At 39.0% G+C, this 21,701-nt stretch overlaps 1 protein-coding gene across 1 annotated transcript in view; it reads left to right on the top strand.

Moving 5' to 3' along the window:
• SMC4 (structural maintenance of chromosomes 4) overlaps positions 1 to 21,701 on the top strand; it is a 31,714-nt gene that overhangs the window by 6,391 nt on the left and 3,622 nt on the right. The window contains exons 5-20 of the mRNA XM_009995723.1: positions 8,555 to 8,719; positions 9,715 to 9,842; positions 10,382 to 10,522; positions 11,424 to 11,574; positions 12,379 to 12,543; positions 13,418 to 13,651; positions 14,201 to 14,386; positions 14,930 to 15,091; positions 15,618 to 15,843; positions 15,939 to 16,018; positions 17,212 to 17,364; positions 17,511 to 17,637; positions 17,943 to 18,132; positions 19,050 to 19,194; positions 20,119 to 20,292; positions 21,161 to 21,343. Coding sequence (XP_009994025.1) covers positions 8,555 to 8,719; positions 9,715 to 9,842; positions 10,382 to 10,522; positions 11,424 to 11,574; positions 12,379 to 12,543; positions 13,418 to 13,651; positions 14,201 to 14,386; positions 14,930 to 15,091; positions 15,618 to 15,843; positions 15,939 to 16,018; positions 17,212 to 17,364; positions 17,511 to 17,637; positions 17,943 to 18,132; positions 19,050 to 19,194; positions 20,119 to 20,292; positions 21,161 to 21,343 — 2,610 coding nt within the window. The remainder of the gene's footprint in view (positions 1 to 8,554; positions 8,720 to 9,714; positions 9,843 to 10,381; positions 10,523 to 11,423; positions 11,575 to 12,378; positions 12,544 to 13,417; positions 13,652 to 14,200; positions 14,387 to 14,929; positions 15,092 to 15,617; positions 15,844 to 15,938; positions 16,019 to 17,211; positions 17,365 to 17,510; positions 17,638 to 17,942; positions 18,133 to 19,049; positions 19,195 to 20,118; positions 20,293 to 21,160; positions 21,344 to 21,701) is intronic.

Below are 21,701 nucleotides of genomic sequence, written 5' to 3'. Positions count from 1 at the left end.
AATATATATTTTGGGCAAAAATGTTAATTAGGGATTATCAAATACTGGTTTTGGTGTGTGACAGAATATTCACTAGTTAGTACTAAAGAAAATGTGTTAAGAGGACCTATCTTACATGTAGTAACAATCTTTAGATACTTCAATATATCTTGCTAGCATATTTAGGATTACAGAGTGGAAAATAGTTGCTTTGAAGAAGAATGTTTAATTTTTTTTCAGTTTCTTAGCCCCATGCCACCCCCTATTTTGCAGTCTTTTTCCAGCAGAGCAGATTTTGGTGCCTTTTGGGGTAAAATTGGAAAGCTCTGGCCTGCCTGACTTAATTTTGTAAAAGATGGGTAGGGATGGGACAGGTATGTCTGCTGATGCCAAACTGAAAATACAAAAATCAAACTACTGATGACTTCTGAGAGTAACATTACAAAGTAACACCTATGGAAAATCAGAATGTGCAAGACTGAGCAGTTCTAGCATTTTTTTACTCATTCTGTGCCTGAACTAGCTAGTTGGAAAAAAAAAAAATCTTGTTTAAAAATGGGTTTGGTTACAATGGGATATTGCCAACACTTAACAGGAGGAGCTTGTAATTTTTGTGATCCTTAAGTTCTAAGACTACATATTTCACATTTTTAATAAATTGCTATATGGTTTTAGTACTTTAGGAATAGGCAGCTGTTCAGGACATGTTTAATTTTTAATGTTTCAGGCCACAGCCTGAAACTGCAACAGGAAAAAAATGCATCTTGTAACTTTAAAAAAAAAAAAAAGTATGCTAAGCAGTGTGGTAAAATCTAGCATCTTGCTGCTGTTTTGTCTGTCTTCCACACTTAAAGCCCCAGCTTCAGTAACTGGTATCTCTTTAAAGAACAACAAATACATGACTTGGCTTTTCTCAAAAGACTTGCTTGGAACAGTGCAGATGGACAGAAAATGTGTGTGGGTCTGTGCTCTGACCTGCTGGGCAGAGCTCCCAAGGTAAGTGTGTTTGCTGGGGCTCAGTAGTGACTCTTCTGAGCCACTTAACCTTGAAGCCAGAAAAAAAAAATCTCAGTCTCTTTATGCTGGCTGGTTTGCTTCTTAGGGATTATTAAATAAATGGGGAGAAAATGTCACTTTTTGGACATGGCAGGGTAAGTATGTTTGGGGAGCAGTGCACTGGCTGTGGACAGCAACCACTCATGCCTGCTAAAATTGGCTTTTGCAGGCTTGCAAGGTAAGAGTAGACAATACAAACTTCTTAAAAGGAAAGTGGAGTTTCACAGGTAACTCCCATTCCTTGGGAATGGATATTGTGGAAATAAATGGCACAAGACTTTGAATGAATTCTGTACTAAAAGGCTTGTATCATGGGAGCAGAATTCTGTGAGTTGATTTGAATTTACTTCCTTTCAAACAAATTGGAGCTGTTTTAAATAAATTTTGTACTAATTACAGTAGTATTTCACTTAAATGTGTTTGATACACTTAATTAAAATAGCCTCATGTAATCCCAAGCAAGTATAAACAACTGCAGTGATTTTATATGTGTGTATTTTTGTAACTGATTGGAACAGCATTTTGTAAAGTACTAAGTCTTATCCTATGGCAAGATTATGTTGCCAGAAAGGAAGTTCAGTCAAGTTTTTCACCTGCTGCTTTGTGGAAATAATGTAGAAGTCACTCTTCCAGTGTACTGGAGAGGAAATGAGGGAGAGCAGATTTTCTTCTTGCTTTGAGATAAGCCAAAAGTTCCCAGTGGTTGAGGTCTGGTCTCCTGATGAGGCACACCAACACTGGAGCTCAAGCTGTAAAGCTCTGCTGGGATTAGAAATGGAGATCCCTGCTGCCAGCCTTGGTTGGGAAGAGGGGTTTGTTCTGGAAAGGTCAAGGACAGCTGAGCAGAAGTGGTAGGCAGAAAGCAAGTGTGAGATATAATTAAGTAAAAATAGATTATTTGAATAAAATATTACGTAAAAAACAGGAGCTTCACTGATTCATGGGGGACAGAATCAATGTCCCTGTTGAACCATTCCACTCTGTGCTGAGGTGAATGTAGAGCAGCATAAGATCTGCTATGAGGTCCACGTGCAGTTTCAAAATTAATTCTCCTACATGATCAGAAAACTTATGTTGGTGATTCATGTGATTTTTATTTTGCAAATTGCAACATAACATTGCAACCACTGTTTGTTAAGCTTTCTTCAGAAAACTGGGGAAATATGGAAAGTGGAGAAAAGCACTTTTCTAGGGGCAATGTTTAATTGAGAGTGATCAATTAAATAGTTTAATTAGAACATACCAATAAATCTACAAAAAACATTGTAGGTTTGACAATAACTGACTTAGATTCCAAAGTGACTCTGAATTTGCACTCAATTTGTATTCTTGTATTAAATACAAGAATGTCCTTAAGAAAGCTTCTAAAATTAGACAGATGTGCAAACAGCTTGACAAAGGCTACTTTTAAATTATTTCCAGAATGCAGAATAGTAGTTTTGTGCAAACAAATGAGTGTTGTATAACAGGCTAATTCTAATTTTTTTGGTCATCTTTGCACAGTAGTGGCTGTGTAGGTTTGTGTATGTGCATTTATTAATTGTTTTTTTGATTTCCCACCTAGCTTCTAACACTTTCCTTGGAAGGCAGAGCATGAAGTCATTATTTGCTATCTGGTAAAACTGAAGGGTAGAAATGAGATAGGACTGCAAGCATTAAGTAGTAGCAGCAATAACATGGAATTGGAAAAAAAAAACCCAAACACAACCCCCACAACAAACTGTTCTGGCTTATAACAAGAACTCTAATACAGTCTCATTTCCAGGAGAAGAATCCAGTTACAAGAATGTTGGTTATCTATGTACACAGCTTCCAAGTCCCATGTGTGTAGAGTTCATAGTCAGAACTTTCAATGGAGGGGGGAACATGGCACATGGTCAAAGTTAAATTGGGATGACCATTATGGACAATGGAGGATACACCAATTTAGCACTTATTTTTGCCATTCAGTACTCTGCTGGTGCTTAAAAAGTGAGAGCTATCATTTTACTAAAGTAAAAAAAGATAGGCAAAGTGTGAGAACTGTGATCATCGTCTAATGCAAGAGAAATCAGAAACATGAGAGGGGTTGAAAACTGTGCAAGTAGCATACAGGGAAATGGAAAGTCTCCACATGGCTGACTAGTTGCTTCTGTAAGATAAAAGGCAGTTTGGGTGCCTTTATATTATCAAGACAGTAATTACACAAAACATCCAGGAAAAGTAATGTTGTGCATATTCAACTCTTGAAGGTGGCTAGTGAAATGCTTGTAAAATCTCTTGTCCACAGTCCCCTTGCTTTGGGAGAAATGTTGCAGCATTTTAAATAAATTGAAGTATACCTGTATTCTATAAAATAAGATGAAAAATGCTAAACTTGCCATTATTTTATCGAGAGGTTTGTCTTATGCCAGGTCAGTTCTGACTAGCCCCCTGTATTAAAAAGTTAAGAAAAACAATTGAAACTGGGGTATAATTTGGGTTGGTTTTTTTCTACAGTAGTACAAACAACAGGATTTTGCCTCTGGCTACTCATCCTGCACCAAACTGAGCTGGTGGTGCCTGCTGTAACTCCCAAGTACTGCTGTTCTCAGCTCTGGTTATGCTTTCTGCAGTTCAATTCTTTGCTTCAGTTCAGTGCTTAAAGGACAAGTTCATTGATCACCTGTTGCATGTAAAGAAAGCACTATTGTTTCCAGGTTCAGTGTGGTATCAGTTTTCCTAATAAATCAAATGGCTCTTTTTTGGGAACAAACATTAATGCTTAAACCCTTTTAATCTAAAATTCAACATGTTTAGATCTTTTATACATACATATAAAATTATACTGTCACAAACTTCACAAGACTTAATCTTGTGATGGTTGGGAAGTTAAATGGTGTTCTGACAACTGTCTGTATTTGCATATCACTGAAGTGAAATGGAATTCTGTAATAATGTAAAGTTACAAACTGTAATTCAATCAGTTCATTTAGTAATCAAACTAATGTGCACATTGACAGTATTAAGAAGTTCCAAGATTCTTGTGCTGTAACAGGTGGTATGCTCTGGATAGCATAGCTAAAGATTTTGGATTTATTGACAAAACTTCCTTTTATGTGTGCTTTAAGAAGCCTTAAAAGTTAGTATGGTATCAAAAGTCTGCTACCATTACAGTGAACTTAATAAAATATTGTTTTGAATTTAAAAAAAACTGTGATTGCCTTGAAAATACCAAATATCGTAATAATATAATTTATAGCTAAAATTTTGTGTTAGTTTAATGTAATCCTGAAACAAATTATCTGTTTTGACTGTAACCCCAGCTGAGAGATTTCTCTTAAGTGCTGTAGCATTTCTATTAGAAGGCAGGAAGTAGAAATTGGATAGGTGGTAGTAGCTTGGTTTATTTTCCTTTTCATTGCTCCAAATGCTTGTAGCAAAAGGGTTCTGGAATGAAGCTGTTGTCATGGTTTGATGCAGAACCCCAGCTGGGAGGGTCTGACAGCTACATATGAGGGGTTAAATCCAAATGTTGGAACTTGGGAAACTATTGAGAGGAAAATATCCAGGTTCTTACAGGAAATGCTCTCTATTTGCAATAGGCTGCTTCTGTACAACTGGAAGAAGCAGTAAAGCTTTCCTCCTGCCCAGCACCTCAAAGCTGGAGAACATAAACCAGAAGGAAGGCTGGTCAAAAGGATTTGCCTGATTCATCAGTATCAACAAAGTGTGATTTTTAAGCCTTGATATAAATGATAAAACACAGGGCAGTTCCACAAAGGGTTCAGAAGATTTCCCACTTGAAACAGTTGAAGTGGGAAACTGAGACAAACAGGCTGTCCTGCCCTAAGGTAACACCTGACTGAGACTCTCAGCCGTGTGTAAAAACAGGGAAGGTTTCTCCAATATTTAGTATTGGAGCTTCTAGGCAGTATTTTCTCTACAGTTCTTCCTCCTGAGCAAAACTGACTGTGAATTTCAGTTGGGCTAGATGCATTACTCTACTTTTTAATTTGACTAGTGTTGAGGAGCTCCACTACCGAAAAAACCCCCAAAAAACTCCAAAAATTGAAACACACCAACTGCCACAGAGAATTCCCCTCAAAAAAGCATACAAGCTACCAAGTACTCCCACTCCGGAGTGTGGTACAATTGCACCTGCTGGATTCCAAGCTACAAAAACTCCCATCATTCCAGCACCAGCACAGACTGAACTCCTGTGCACAGCACAAATTGCCATTGGCTACAGTTTATCACCATTTGAGGCTGGAGAATGTCAGTGTTGGGATCAGTGTATGATGCCATTTGGAATTCTTGGCTTTGGAGTCAGGGCTTCAGCCCACAGCCTCCATGTAGAGGAAGGCAGCTGGAACACCAGGCTGCTGTCTGCCAGCAGCAGCAGACAGGAGTTACTACACCACGGAGAAGCAGGGTCCTGTTTCAAGACTTGTGGCAAAGGTTCCAGAAATGCAGCTTAATGAGTAGATCAAAACTTTCCTCTATCAAGCAGTTTGATAAACTTGTTTAAAATTGAAATCTTTATATGCCAGAAAATACTTGATAGACTCAGATTAAAAGCTTTCTGTTCTGACAGGATTAGCTGCTTTAAGAAATGAATGTGTAATTTTAGAGAAAGTAGCAGTTCTAAGAAATGAGATACTGGAGAGTGCAGACGTGCTGTTGTCCCACCTTTTGAGGGCTACATGGGGGGTGAAATGTGCTCTGGGAAGTTCCACCCAACAGCCAGTGCTGCTGTTGCAATGAGCTGCCTGCACTGGTGGGGATGTGCTTGTCCTGCTGACAGCGTTAGTCTGACACGAGGCCAGCAGAGTGTGCGTACAGCACAGGAACGGGAGTTTGGTTGGTTCTGTGTCTTCAGGTGTTTTCAGTTAAATGTAGTCCTAACATACTCGTAGGGTGCAGCTCTAACTTCTACTAACATGCACACAACTTCAATTACACTTGGCAGCCTCGTAGCATTGAAGTAGCACTAGAAGATGCTGCCGATGTTGCTCCTTGTGCCAGCTGAGCAGCTCTTTGTGGGCACCTCCCCTGGCATCCCGGTGGCTGGAACATTGGTCTAGGTGCTGCTGCTGCTGCACCCTGTGCTGCTGCTTCACCCTGAGCTCACGCCCACCCTCACTGTCTTCTCCACTGACTCATTGGTTTCAAATGCTTTGTGTTATTATGATCAATTCTTACACTGGTTTTTGAAGGCTTTTACAATTTACTTGCTTTAAAATTTTTGCTCTTGTACATGATAGAAATTTAAATGAAATATATTCACCCCCTCGAGTTTAGCTATGCAAAGGAAGGTAGAATCACCAGGTTTCAAGGTTCTTGAAGTTATTCCTTATGTTTTTCACTAGAGGAAATAGCTTTCAATGGCTCTTGCCCTTTTTTAATAACCTTGTAACCTACTCTTAAGCAAGGTTCCTCATGATTTGCTACCACTGTCAGTTAATTTGATTGCTTAGAAGTTTCTCCTCAGGTAAACCTGTGCTGTCTGTTAGGATGTGCCAACAAGTGTTTTCTGGTAGGTAAGCTTAGCTGTTCAGTGGAACCTGTCACTCAGATGTCAGCTCATTACCCAGTGTCTCAGCTGACTGCCTACTACAGGCATGTGCCACCATCTCACTGAGCCCTTCAGGCTGAGGTAGGAGACTTGGCAGACAATGCAGAAACTGAAATTGGGTTTGTAATTCTGTTGAGAGTTCTTGTGCTGAGTCTAGAGCCTTCCCAAAATCCTCAATGGATATTTGATGCTTTTTCATGTGGTGCTTACTTCACTTTTGTGGATATTTCATTTTTTGTTAGCTCCCTGCTAGTGCCACCAGTGTCTTCCTGTTGACATCCATTTTGATTGTCTTCTTAACCAAATAGAGGGTTTATTTATTTATTTTTAACTTGCACATTGCTCCCTCTCTTCACATTGCTTTATGCCTGTGAACTAGAGGAAGATAACGGAGGTAAATGATTAAAGACATTTCCTGTTGGTCTGTTCTGAGACTTTTTAAATCCAGGTGGGACAGCTTTGTTAAGCATGCCCAAGCATGTTTTCAACAAATGTCTGCCTGCTGCCTTCTTAGTTTCACTTTCAAACATGCTGTCTGTACTTCAGAAGTTCTTTTCACTAGATAAATAAGCAAGGCTGGTTTGTGTGTTGGTTTGTTTTTAAATTCAAACAATGGGTGAAGTAATCAGCACAGTTAAAAAGTTAGGAAGCAGTTAAATTGACTATCAAGTTTTACCAGAATTCAGAGCTGTGTTTTTCCCCTGTTAATAATTGTCATCATTATTTGCAAGAAGGGTAGGTATAACTTTTTCAGTCTCCTTTACCCATTAAAATAGCTGGAAACCTTTTTGTTTCTTACTATGTTACAATGGGGGTGGGCTAAACAAATTCCTTAATATATTAACTTGGTAAATAATGGAAATATTAAATAATAGTTAATCCTGTTATTACTCAGTTATTATTTATCTATCACAAATGTTTTCATTTTTACCCTTGATAAGAACCTGAGAATGTAAGTAGGCAGTCCATCTACATCTCCTCACATCAAATGGAGATTATGTGATTCTGAACTTGCTTGCCTCTTGCATAGAAAAGAGAAAAATATAGAAAACTGCATCTAGAAATATAGAAAGTTGCATAGAAATTGGATAGAAGATTGGCAAACAAATTAAAATAAGAGTTGGGTTCTATAGTTTGGTTGGTTTTGTCTTGTCAAACCCGCTGACACTCTTTAGGAACAGTGATTACCGGAAAATAAAGGCTTAGATTCATTTAACTTCAAGAATTTTAACTTAAAAACTAAACAAAAAGCCACTTTGACCTCTGTTTTACTCTGACAAAGGAATTGTCAGAGTGCAAGAAAGACTTAAGCATAAAATATTGATAGTAGGGTTTTTTGTTGGCTTGTCTAAAATAAACAGTCCTTGTCATGGTCTTCGTTTAATCTCTCCTAATTCTTATTTAAAAAAAATAAAATTATTGTTACTCTTCAGCTTGGTAATTCAAAGTTAATGCTGTACATAAACAAAGGGAGCCTAATAGTTATAGAATGTTTTTCGTTATCCAACAAGGAAGTCTCAGTTGTATGAATGACAAGTCTAGTTCATCCATCAGAAATGCTTTTATGGACCTTCCGTTTTCTAATGAGAACCTTGCAGGGACTTCAGTCCTGATTCAGCTACCTGAAGACTACTGGGTGCTACATGACCTAGAGGGCAGCCTTTATTCTCCTGTTTTTTAGGTTGGGGAAGTCAATTTTGAATCTTTAGAGAGAAGCAATATTTAAACCTGAGTAGTGGCTCCAGACGAGATGCTGGTGTCCACACACATCATGCCATGCACTCCTTGCAGGAAGTTTTATTCATATTCATCTTTGCTTTCCCAAATATATTGCTGCTCCAAACAGTCACTTCTGGTTGCTGCATCATTTTGTTCTTCCTAATGCTAGAAGATGGTCCCATGCCTGCATTCCAGCAGTGTCTTTGTCAGAATTAAGGAGAAGGAAAAAAAAAATAAGAAAAGATCAACCTTTTCTTTTCCAAGGGGGAAGTTGAGCAGATCGCCATGATGAAACCCAAAGGCCAGACGGAACACGATGAAGGAATGCTGGAATACTTGGAAGACTTGATAGGATCTGCACGCCTAAAAGAGCCTATCAAAGCTCTGTGTCGCAGAGTAGAGGTTTTAAATGATCAAAGAGGAGAAAAGGTGAGTCTTGGAGAGTTTGGTTGGAATTCCAAATAAAAATTCGAAATTTGCAGTGTTCCGTTATTGGATTTTCTAGGAAAACAGGTAACATAAAGACTTGTTTGAAATGTTGCACTCCTCTACAAGAGTAGAAGTGCAGAAAAAACTTTGAGTTACCTTTATTTCACCTCAATTATAAAAGAAATGGGCAGTCAACAGCAGTTACCCTTCTTTAAGCATTTACAATGCTGTTGGGTTCCCGAAAGTTTCAGTGCCGGAGTTGGAACTCGGGGGTTTTACCTGCTGACCCCTCTGATGGTGAGAAACAGATATAGAGAATAGAGCTGGTCAGGACCTGAATACATTCAGGAAGGGTTTTTCATCTGCCTGCCTCCTGCTGCCAAACGGCAGAGAGGAGAAGGGAAACACTTCATGTGCTAAGGAAAGGAGAGGGGGAGGCAGAGCATTGGTGAGGTGATGCACACACAGCTGTGTGAGGAGGTAACGACACAGAACAGTAGCTGGGACTTGAGCTATGCAGATCCATTGCACTCTAACATTTTATTTATGCATTGAGTTCTAGAAGTACTAAATAAGATCAAAGCTCTTTTTGCTTGGTGTGTCCTTGGTAAATCCTAATACATTGCAGACTTCTTTTAAAGGCTGGGAAGGAAAACAGAAGATATAGTTGCAGATACTGTCTTAAAAGGGGCTAGTCTAAAGGTTGAAATATAGAAAACTGGTCACACTCTTTATTTCTCACCTACCTTTTCCTCTATTTCCTTTCTTAGTTTTCAGGTAGTGTTTGAATTGCCCTCAAAGTCTAGTCTCTGTGGTGGAAATGGTGATCTGTGATTTCAGAAGGCTTGTAGCCCTAAATTGCCTTGCAGAGTTCATTGCTGAAGACCATCTCTCCAGAGGACACGTGTGCTACAAAGGGTTGGGGGGGGGTTTCTCCTCATGGGTTGTTCCTTTCTAGTACTGGCAGTAAAGTCAGCTCTGACTCTCTTGTCTAGTTAAATAGAGTTAAAATGGTGGAAAAAGAAAAGGATGCCTTGGAAGGAGACAAGAATAAAGCCATGGAATTTCTGTGTTTGGAAAACAAAATGTTTAAAGAGAAGAATCGGATCTGTCAATACTACATGTAAGTGTCATCACCATCAAATGGTTTGAGTTGGAAGGGAACTTAAAAGATGATCTAGCAAAATGCTTCCCTTCCCTGGCTTTAATGTGGTAGTGGGGGTGTTCAACTGCTGCCATGTCTCTGATTAGAAATATTTTGCATTTCTTAACAGCTGTATCAGTCCTTCAGAATCAGTTGAACAGCGTGTAGAAAATAGAGACCATTTACATGAAAACCTTTTAAAAAACCCTCAAAACACCACCAACAAAAAAATGAAACAAAAACCTGCTTTCCAGGTTTTTTCAAAGTCAAGTAGCCTGGCAAATGAATTTCTTACAACTTTATATTCAAATTTCTTAAAGACTTTTTCATCTGAAGTGTTGAAGTTGTTACATTTCCTTACTGCTTTGCAGGACAGTGGCAGGGTTACTCAATAATGGGTATTTGGATTTAATACTTAATCACTTTGTTATACTTAAGATTGGAAATATGTATTAATTGTTAATGTTAGTTTTATGGCAAAAAGTGGAGTTTTTGGTTTGATTGTTGTTTTTTCCTAGCTATGACCTAAAGAAACGAGTAAGTGATTTGGAAACACAGAAAGAAAAAGTTAATGAAGAAACAAAAGAGGTTAATGAGAAGAGTAGCAAACTTGCAGATGAGATGAAAACCAAGAACAAAGCTTTGAAAGAACTTGAAAAGTAAGTGCTGCAGGTATAGATTCGTAAGCTGAGTGTACTGTGGTTTATCTGTTCTGCAGCTCTGGTGGTAGAGTTAGCAGGACTTTCAGAACAAGCTGTTTTGTTGCATTTTCGGGTGAAGTCACCTGAGGAAGCAAAAGTATATGATGGTTGCATGGGAAGATGATCCAATACAGGGAGCACAGCTGGGTTTCCCAGTAGTTCTTCCACCAAGATCTTACATTATCTGATGAGCAGAGTCACCTGTGGTGTATCTAAACATTTCCTGGCATTGATTAAATAATCTTTTGCACAAAAATAAATTGAAAAAACAATCCTCATTGCTTTGATTTGGTTCTACATGTTGTTTCTCTTGGACAAATCTGCATAATATTGGTAGTTACAAGAAAAGGTCTGATTTTTGATAGATTATTTAAAGTACATATTTTTTATATTGACTAAAAAAATTAATTGGGAGATTGTTTCAGGTTTTTAGGTATATAACCATAATGTCCACGGATGATAGGTGTTTTTCTCTGGTCTCCTTATGAATCTTTTTATGCATAAATTGTTTTCCTACAGTTGATTTATCTGGATGCTCATCTCCAATCCAGCTGCAATATTAACCTTAGCTCATCCTCTGAGATCTTAGGAAGTTATTAGTGAGAGGTGTGAATTATAAATTCTATCAAAGAAAAAAAATCTGAAAATGTGTTTAATATTGCTTTGTTAGTTCATCTTTTTCTGATGAAACATCACTTCCCTGGGGAAAATACTGTGAATCTAGTAAGTATTGTATGTTGTTTTTCACAAAAACTGATAAATATTGGTTTAAATTCTACATCCTTATTAAGCTAAGCTCTACTGACATTGTTTTTATAGAGTATGGAAGGGATTGTTCCTTCTTTTTTTCCCCCTCTAGGAAACTCAACAAAATTACAGTGTTCATAGAGGAAAATAAAGAAAAATTTAGGCAGTTGGATTTGCAGGATGTGAAAGTAAGGGAAAAGCTAAAGCATGCCAAAAGCAAGGCTAAAAAACTGGAGAAGCAACTTCAAAAGGACAAAGAAAAGGTAGTGTGAACTGCACTTGATTTACTGGGTTGGTTGCTCAAGATGAAAACATCCTTGTGGGGCTGGGATAAAACAGCAAAGGACACCAACTGTACTTGGTGCAACAAAGCAGATGGAAACATGTTTATTTTTTTTTTTTTAATCAGGTATTTGATGTCATTTAAATCAGGTGGGGATTTTGATTGCAAATCACTCACTGAAGTACTGCATGATTCTCCCTTAAACCATTGCTCACTGCACTTGTGAGGGTGGGAGATGATGGCCAGCTGTGCAGGCTGTTTTCTGCCTAAAGCTTTCCTGCTCCTCCTCAGCCCTTTTGGGAAGTCTCAAGGCTTTTAAAGCATCTTTTTATCATGTTCGTTGAGATTCCAGGAATATGTTCAATGTTCTCACTGTTCTTACCTTTTCAAACCTTTGCATTTTCCCCTGTTTCCATAGTTAATTTACTTAATTGAATGGATATATTTTACCAGGTTGATTGTGGCCAGCTGTTACAAGTCTTAAATCTCTCTGGATCCAGAGTGGTTTCTGAGAGTATTAATCCTTATTGTGGTTCAAAGACATGAATTCTTACGTGTAAAGCTGTGTTACTGCTGTGGCTGCTTCTCTCTGCATGGGCTCTGGAACTGAACAAGCCTTGCAAATAGAGTCCTGGCCTCATGCTAGAGCCCCAGGTTATCTTATCCTGCAAAAGCACGTGAGCTTCATCAGGGCTTATGCTTCCTTGAAAGGCAGGGGTTAGAGATAAGGCAAAACTGGTTTGTTTCTGTGGGAGAGGAAGTTAAAAGGCTTTTCCTTGCCTAGGTAGAAGAACTGAAAAATGTACCTTCCAATAGTGAAAAAGCTATCAGCGAAGCAACGTCTAAGAAAGAGCTTCTTGAGAAGGCAAAAGAGAAAGAAGAAGACAAACTCAAGCAGGTCATGGATAGCCTGAAGGAAGAAACACAAGGACTTCAAGAAGAGAAAGAGGTTTGAACTGTTTTGAATTTGTACACTGAGCGTAGTAACTGATGGTTTTATACTGAAGAGTGAGCTTATCATGGCGTAGTTGTAAAATGCTATTTTCTATGACACATACACTTTCCATGTGTTAGGTCAATGAAGCCTAGCTAGGAAACCAGTTTTGAATTTATGATCAGAGCTAAATCCTTCTCATTAAGTTGTCTGCTTTTTATAGTGAGCATGTGTCAAGTATATCATACATATCTGTATAGGAAATAATTCTACACTTCCATTATTTCAACTCACTTGACTTTTCTCCCATCAAAATGTTTAAAACAGTGTGTGGCTTAAACAAATTAACAGATTTTGAAATGGGTATATTCTGAGCCCTTCACACAGCTGTAATCTGTCTTTGAATTAACAGACAGCTACTGTAACACTTGGTTATTGTTGATATTAGCTGTTCAGTCACTAAACACCTGGAAGCTGCAAATTTGTCCTGTAAATCTGGGGGATTATCTTCTGTACTTGAAAACATGGTTTCTGTGTTTGACCTGCTATTTAGCACAATGGGTTGGGCTCCTCCCATCTTTCAGAAAACAATACAAAGCTTGTAGGGCAATTTTCTGTGGTAATTCCCTGTTCTTCTGTTTAATGATGAAAAATGCCTTACTTAAATTCCATACAGAACATGTTAATAAAGTAAGTAATACTTGTTCTTCTAGATAACATAACTGACATGTTAATAAAGTAAGTAATACTTGTTCTTGTAACTATTTTCTGCTGGTAGGAGAGCTAGTAAAGAATATGCCCTTTTCTTCTTTTCCTTTCATAGAGTGTGACTGATGTAAGAAATCCCAGGGCTGTCTGTCTGTAGTTGTAACATTGTCCACTTCTGCAGAGCAACGAGAAGGAGCTCATGGAGTTGAGTAAAGCGGTGAACGAGGCACGTTCCAAGATGGATGTGGCGCAGTCCGAGCTCGATCTCTACCTCAGCTGCTACAATACTGCCCTGGCCCAGTTACAGCAGGCAAAGGAGGCTCTCACCACGACTTCAGAAACTCTGAAGGAAAGGAAAGCTGCCATCAAAGATATAGAAAGAAAACTACCCCAAGCTGAACAGGACTTGAAGGAGGTGAGACTTGACTTTCATCTATGATTTCTTCAAGCTACAGCACAATGTTGCAATACCCAAACCGAAGTTCTGTTCTTCTTAGCAATAATCATGTGAAAATAAACTACAACCTGTCTCAAATATACTGACATTTTAAACCTACATTTTAATACTCAGTATTTTATTTCAAACTGATTTTGGATTAAGGAATTGTTACTGTTAAGCACTGAAATTCAATCCCACATAATGAGACATGTTGAAATAAAAAATGGTTGTGTTTGTGAGCTGCCTTTGAATCTCAGTTCTTGCTCCTCCCTCATTCCCCAAAGAAAGAAAATCCCACTACCTTGTCCAAAGCCTGATTCATGAATTCATAAGCTTATTAGACTTGTATCAAAGTCTACTAAATATATCTGAAGTGTATCCAAGTGCCAGCCATGCTTCCCATGAATGTTTGCTACTTCTACTTTTCAGTGACTGGTTTCATTGCCTACACAATGATGAATCTAAGACTCTGTGAACACAGTTGTTTTCCTGAGGCTAAGATAATGTCTTTTGTTTAACCATTAGAAGGAGAATAAGCTTGAGAAGCTGGGAAGAGAAGAATTGGGTGCTAAGGATCTTGTTCGAAATCTACGTCAGAAAGTAGAAGAAGCCAAAAGTTCTTTAGCACAAAGTCGCAGTCGAGGAAAAGTGCTTGAGGCTCTGCTTCAGCAGAAGAAATCTGGCAATATTCATGGACTCTATGGAAGACTGGTAAATTTTCAAAGGCTACTTAGAATTTTAGTCTTTAACTTTGTAAGAGTGGTGTTTTTGTGATCGAATGAAAGGTGGAATTCCTCACTTCCCTGGTGCTATGGATTTGGACAGCAGAGTTGCAAAGCCTGTAGACTTGCTATAAGTTAAAAAGGTTGTTGAGGTTCCTCTACTCAGCACTGAGGAAAGGCTGTGAGAAAGCTTTCTCTTTTTGCTGGCCTGGTCTTGAAGCCAAATCAGAGGCAGCCTCTGTGGAGTAGTGGGTTTTACCTTCTAGTACCACAGAAGGTAGAATCTATTGGTAACCACACACTTTGTAGAACGGCCTGAAGTTTCTACCATGGAACAAGTGCACTAGGAATAGATTAAGTGCAGGAGACAGGTGTGGTCCTGGAATTTGTAAAGTAATACGGGTTTAAGTTCTGTCACAGAAAAGAATATTGGAACTTGTTTCCTCTCGTTCCATTTGTGTAAAGTGTTTTGATTTCTTAACACCAAGCCAGGAGGGGTGCCAGGCTAACCCGGGTACTTCTGAATGCCTAGGGAGACTTGGGAGCCATCGATGAGAAGTACGATGTTGCCATTTCCTCCTGCTGCGGGGCCTTGGACAACATTGTTGTTGATACAATTGACACTGCCCAGCGCTGCGTCAACTTCCTGAAGGCCTCAGGAGTTGGAGTTGCCACCTTCATAGCCCTGGACAAAGTGAGTTCTGATGCTTCAGCAAAACAATTGTTGATTTACCCCAATGTGCACAGTAGCAAATGTAGAGTGTATTAGTATGCATCTGTATAAATAGATCTTCTAAATATTGATACGTTATGCTGTGTATGTGTTAATACAGGTAAACATAAAACCTGTTTTCATAGGCTGTTGGAATATTCTACTAGCAAATGCTGAAGTTTACTTCTAGACAAGGCTTGGTAGATACTTGGATGTGTACAACAAGTGTTTGTTATGTCTTGTATATGTTTCTGTGTAGATTTTTTAGAACAAATTAGCAAACTTAATAATCCAAGTAATCTACTAACTGCAAACTATGAAAAAGAACAATGAGTTATCAGTTTTTAATTATACTGGAAGTATAATCCTTCCTCCTCCAAGGAAGAATTTACTGTTAATACCTGTACAATTGCATTGGCTTTAAAGCCTTCACACACCTTAGATTAATGAAATGACCTCAGAAGTGATCCTGAGGAAGCTCTCATTCATATTTCCTTTTGTGATGTAGATGACTGTATGGGAAAAAAAAATGCAAAAGATCCCAACTCCTGAAAATACCCCTCGGTTGTTTGACCTGGTGAAAGTGGAGGACGAGAAGGTTCGTCTGGCGTTTTACTTCGCCCTGCGGGACACCCTGGTTGCCAGCAACTTGGAAGAAGCTACCAGAGTAGCTTTCCAAAAAGAGAAAAGGTGGAGGGTGGTGACACTGCGAGGACAAATCATTGAACAGTCAGGTATTTAAGTGCAAACTTAAAATTCTAATTTAAATACTTTATGGATGGTATCTAAGCACAGGTCGCTCTTTAACTTTTCATCTCTCTTACTTTAGGAACAATGACTGGTGGAGGAGGTAAAGTCATGAAGGGCAGGATGGGTTCCTCAGTCATCATGGATATTTCAGAAGAAGAGGTTAGTACATGATGTTAATTGAAAGTGGCATTTTGTCGAAGTTCCTTCTGTTTTGGCAGTTCACACACATGATGTGTCTTTTTAAATCAGCATGAGCAGTTAACAGTCCATGATGCCAGATACATTAGCAGTGATTGATGAAGCTACAGTTCACAAAGTCAGCACAGGTTACATTCTTGCTAAGTGCGTTTGTTCACAGCCCAGCTATGCCTGTTACTTAATTTTTGGTCTCATAGTGTTACTTTGGTAGCTTGGGAATTGATTGAATGTAGGGATGAGAACATGGAAGATGATGATCGTGAGGAACCATTGAGCTGCAGAGCAGTGGACACAAACCTCAGCAGCAAGAGAAGATGGATTTGCTCCTTCATTTTATGTCCTTTTAAGATGTGTCAGGGAGTGGTGGAGCTTTCCTTCAATTCTGTATTTCAAGAATGTTCACGCTTCAGGCTTATTCATTGTTCCTCCCATGAGACAGGCTGATCTACTTTCTACTGGTTTCTGTTTGGCCCATGAAAGATGCTGTGACACACCATAAAGATCTGTAGCTGTAACTTAATTTCTCCATTTTCAGGAGTTTTGGCTCTTGTACCTGTTTAGCATAGTGCACGACTCCAGGGCCAACAAGTGTATTCACATCCACACCTGCAAGACCTGCAGGACTTGTATGTAAAAACAGAAGGTGGGCTGAGAGCTGAATTGCATCCTGATTCCTTCTGCTCTTGAGAGTGAATTGCTAAACTTTGGTCACTTGAACAGTAACTGTGTGCAAAAGCTTCTCTTCCTCACACCACATACCACAGAAACCAACAACCATCAGATCTTAACAATAGTAAAAATTGCTCCTAGCTTCTGCTTGTGTGTTTTTTTGTTTCTGCCTTCACTACTCTCATTTAAACCTTTCAAGCTTAAGCCGGTTTTATTTCCATAAAAAGATTCTCCATTATGAGCTATTTGACAGGGATTCTTCAGCTTACTTTTTCTTGTTCTTGTTCCTCTGGTTTTTCACTATGAGAACTGATCTTCTCAGCAGTCAACTTCCAGATTCTCTCCTGCTACAGGAACTTTCAAGTTTTTACTCCACTTTCTTCTTGTGTTTTAAGAAATCATAGACTGTTGAGCACATGAATGAGATCTTGCTTGGTTTTGTAGAGGTGATGCTAGGCAAGTGATCTTGTCTCCTTTTTGTGTAGGTCAATAAAATGGAATCTCAGCTGCAGAAGGATTCCAAACGGGCAACACAATATGGAGAAGAGAAACTACAACTTGAAGAAGCCGTAGGAAAACTGCGCCAAGATATCAGGGAAATGAGAAATACTCTAGAAAAGTACACAGCCAGTATGCAGGTGAACATGGTTATTAGAGAGGCCATGTCTGGCCTCTCCATCAACAGGCAGGGGGATAACTTCTCAGCCTCAGCTTCACAGAGTCCTTGTTGGCATCAAGGATCTTTTTAACCCACAGGATTCTAACACAGTTGTGTTTTCTGTAGAGTTTATCTGAACAAGAAGTTAATCTAAGAAACCAAGTTAAGGAACTTGAAGCAAATGTAATTGCTGCTGCTCCAGACAAGAACAAACAGAAGGAATTGGAAAAAATCCTTAATAGTTATAAAAAAGGTAATTTCTCGGGCTCATGTTTCAATCAAGCTAAAGTAAACATTCATTTTAGTATTTGTTTAGATTTTTATGGCTGTATTCCATACAGACTCTTAGGGAAACTCAATACAACTAGGGCTAAGAATGGTTAATGTTGAGGGTAATGATCTGAAATAAAGGATTTTTTTGCCATGCTCTTAAAATGAAACATCTTTCACAGTATAAAGCAGTATGTGCATTTCTCAATCGATTAATTCCCACTGGAATCTTGATGTGTGGCAGCACTCGGGTCAGCAGGGACCTGAGCTGGGTTTGTGTATCCACAGAGTACGATGACATCGCGCAGAAAGCTGGCAAGGTGGAGAAGGAAGTTAAACGGTTACACAACCTCATCCTTGAGATCAATAATCATAAACTTAAAGCACAGCAAGACAAACTTGACAAGATCAACAAAGAAATAGATGAGTGTGCTTCAGCTATTACTAAAGCCCAAGTGGCAGTCAAGACTGCAGACAGGTATAGTAGACATCAGTGTGCTCAGCAGTGAAGATTCAGGCTGTTGTTGCATTTTCTGCAACTCGTGTTTAATTGCAGTCGGACCTTCCTGGGGTGGTGGGATTTGTCAGGCCAGAGGAGATGGTTTTCACCTCTTTATGGCTAGAGGAAAACTGCAGGGAGGAGGTCATAGCCTTTTCCTCTAAGCTGATTGACTTCAAACTGAGACTGGTTCTTAATGAAAAACTATAATCTTTGTTAATTAGTGTGCATTACATGCAAAGGATCAGAGCCTAAGTGAAAGCTGAGCAAGGAGAGTCACCTCAGCTTCAAACAGCTGTATCTGTTGCATCAGTGCCTGCAGGACATCTGCCATAGCTGAAAATCCCCTCTTCTTGAAATCTGAACTTTCCATTGTATCTCTAGTACTAAATGTTGCTTCTATCAAGGAGGTAAAGGGAAAGAAAACTTTGGAGTTTCTAGTAAGCAGTTGAAAAGTCACATTTAATCAGTATGTTCCTGCTAATGTTTGCCTAGCAGCAGCATGCAGGATTTAGGATACAGATGGAAACTAGCCCTGAATTGCCATGCAGGGGAGCAGCTCAGATCTGAAGGGACTAACTATTGTGAGGCATGTCAGGAAATAAAGTGTGATGTGTTTTTATGTTATTGTAGCATTACATAATGAATACTTGAAACAAATGTCAAAACTGTCTGAAGGAAGAAATTAAGTGATTTAGTGAGACCTGCTTGCTTTATGTTGAAGGAAGACAACTTTGTTCACCTGGGGGTATCTGACGAGTGGGAGAGTTCATGCATAAATTGGCACTTCTATTGGTTGTCAGTAGCTATTGAACAATGCTTAAGATTGTGTGTCTAGATAATTTCATGTCAGATTTGCACTGGTGAGGTATTGAAACATCTCTCTACCTGTTCAGAAACCTGAAAAAGTCTGAAGAGTCTGTTCTTCGCACAGAGAAGGAAATTAAAGATAATGAGAAAGAAATGAAAGACTTAACAGAAGAACTGACTACGCTAGAAGACAAAGCTACCAAGGTTATAAATGACTGCAAACAAGCTGAAGTAAGTATTGTGTTCATTTATGGTACTTCTTCACAGGATTCAGTCTGTGAAGGCAATTGTAGGTAACAGCTTGTCCTTTAGAGGAGCTGACCTTTAAATATAGATGCTGAGGGAAAAAATTAGCCTAAACCAGTCCTAGGAAGGGGTCTGGTCATCAGGTAAAATCAGGATGATGAGCTATATTGTTTTTAGATCCTACCTCTGTTCTATTCTTCAGATTTTGTTGTGCATGATGGACAGGGAATGGTGGAAATTTATCTGACTCTTGACCTTTAAATATAGATGCTGAGGGAAAAAATTAGCCTAAACCAGTCCTAGGAAGGGGTCTGGTCATCAGGTAAAATCAGGATGATGAGCTATATTGTTTTTAGATCCTACCTCTGTTCTATTCTTCAGATTTTGTTGTGCATGATGGACAGGGAATGGTGGAAATTTATCTGACTCAGTTTTCTGAAGCTAAGAAAAAATTTAACTCCAAGATTTCGCAAATAAATATTGGGTTTAAACCCTTGTTTAAAAATAGATTTTTATCCAGTTATGTGGGACTTCAGTTTTTTCCCTCTAGATTTATGTATGGGAGAGTGAAAACAACCATGACAGCTGAAATTCTTCCAAATAAAGCTGTTTCTTTGCAACTGTCTTTCTCTAAAACTGCCTTTTAGCTAAAAACATCCGAGTGTGGGACTCATTTCATCCAGACCTGGAATGAAAATATAAACTGCAGCATATTTTCAGTCATTCCAGAATTCAAGGACCAGGTTAACCTCAGTATAAGAATATGTATTTGTTCACATCAATACTGAGGATTGTGGAGAGTAAGCTCTGGGAATAATATAGTGAAAACCAACCTATAACCCAAGAAAATGGGAAGATTTTTGTGAGGCAACTGATTAATGAACTTTTTTTTTTGTCATTTCTGTTCAGGAAGCGTTGCCAGAAGTTCAGGAGGAGCATCGTGGGTTACTCAAGGAGATTCAAATCGTTCAGGATGATGAACATGCACTTCAAAAGGAAGCTCTTAATATTAAGCTGAAAATAGAACAAATTGATAGCCATATTTCTGCACACCAGTCAAAGATCAAATACTGGCAAAAAGAGGTAGGGAAATTTTTAGTTCCTAAAATTTGAATGGTAAGATCTCAAAAGATTAATAGGTTAATGTGTAGTTAGAAAACAGATAATTTGGGAGAAAATTCATGTCCAGCTCACAGATTTTTGGTGTTTATGCTGTAAACAGCTGGCCTTTCAGACTTTTACTTTCTTGTTTACATACAAGGTTATGGGTGAGTTATGAATTAAATTGTTTAGCTTCTAGTTTTTCAAGGTTCTTTTATTTCTGAAAGGCTTGTAGGATAACTGCAACAGCCATAGCACTATCTGTGAATCATTAAAAGAAATAAGAGGAAAATAAGTAGGCACTTGCTGTGCCTGTCCCTTCTCTCTGTATACACTGAAGAATGTTTTAAAAGGGTAGGCACCCTCATGGGTAAGGAAAGCAAAGAAGGGTAAAACACAACTTCTGTGTAACTGTGTTCAGTGCTGTTCTTTATAAAATCGCAAGACCTTGAATGCATTTCACCTAGAACTTGTGGTCCACCTGGGACATCAAATTGCCTTTCCCCACTTATACATAATTGGGCCAACAGGAATTCTCTGGGGCCAGTAATAAAGTGCCATCTTGCTGGCAGCAGTAGAGGTGATTTCACTCATTATCTGCTCCTACTACAGAGAAATCTCTCCTTTGTAAGAATGATGTATAAAGTTTTCAGGAGCAGAACAATAGGGTACAGGGGTATTTGTTGTCTTTTGCACATCTTTTTTTTAAAGGGAGTTATGTGAAGAATCTTTGTTATGAGATTGGAAGCTTCAGTCTGTTCTAATACAGAGAATGTTTCTTTTAGAAACATGTTCATGTGACTACTCACGTGACCATTAAAGAATGCAAGTAACTGGTTCTGAATTTCAGATATCCAAATTGTCACTGCACGCCATAGATGACAAACCTCCTGAAGAAATGCCAGTGCTGAGTCAGGAGGAGCTTGAGGCTGTCCAGGATCCCAACGTGATCACTAATCAGATCGCTCTCCTGGAAGCCCAGTGTCACGACATGAAACCCAACCTGGGAGCTATCGCGGAATACAAGAAGAAGGTGGGCATGGAGCAGGAGGTTCCCCTGAGGGCTGTTGTGTTGCTTGTCAGTGCAGTCTCCTCCCCAAAGGACAGTCACTGTGCACAGCTCTTGTGTTTCTCAGGGTTGGACCTGTACAGAATTCCTGTCGCCGCTTCTGAGGTGCAGAGGTAACCTTCCAGTTGGGTGTTGTTCTTCAGGTGACAGCTTAAATGGATCCTGCACCTGAAATGGTCCTGTTCTTCTTCAGTACCCTTCTCTGGGGAACTGAAATGGAGCCCTGGAGTTTTCCCTTTCTCTGCAGGCTGGGCTGTTCCCTCCTGACTATTGGTTAGCTTGTACTTAGCCAAGTGGGAATGTTGTACCTTGGAGTTTCCCT

The sequence above is a fragment of the Chaetura pelagica genome, unplaced genomic scaffold (assembly GCF_000747805.2).
Source record: "Chaetura pelagica isolate M959 unplaced genomic scaffold, ChaPel_1.0 scaffold394, whole genome shotgun sequence".
NCBI classification, from domain to species: Eukaryota; Metazoa; Chordata; class Aves; order Apodiformes; family Apodidae; genus Chaetura; species Chaetura pelagica.
Note: the sequence above shows the minus strand (reverse complement) of the source record. Positions and strands in the feature narration are given on the sequence as shown.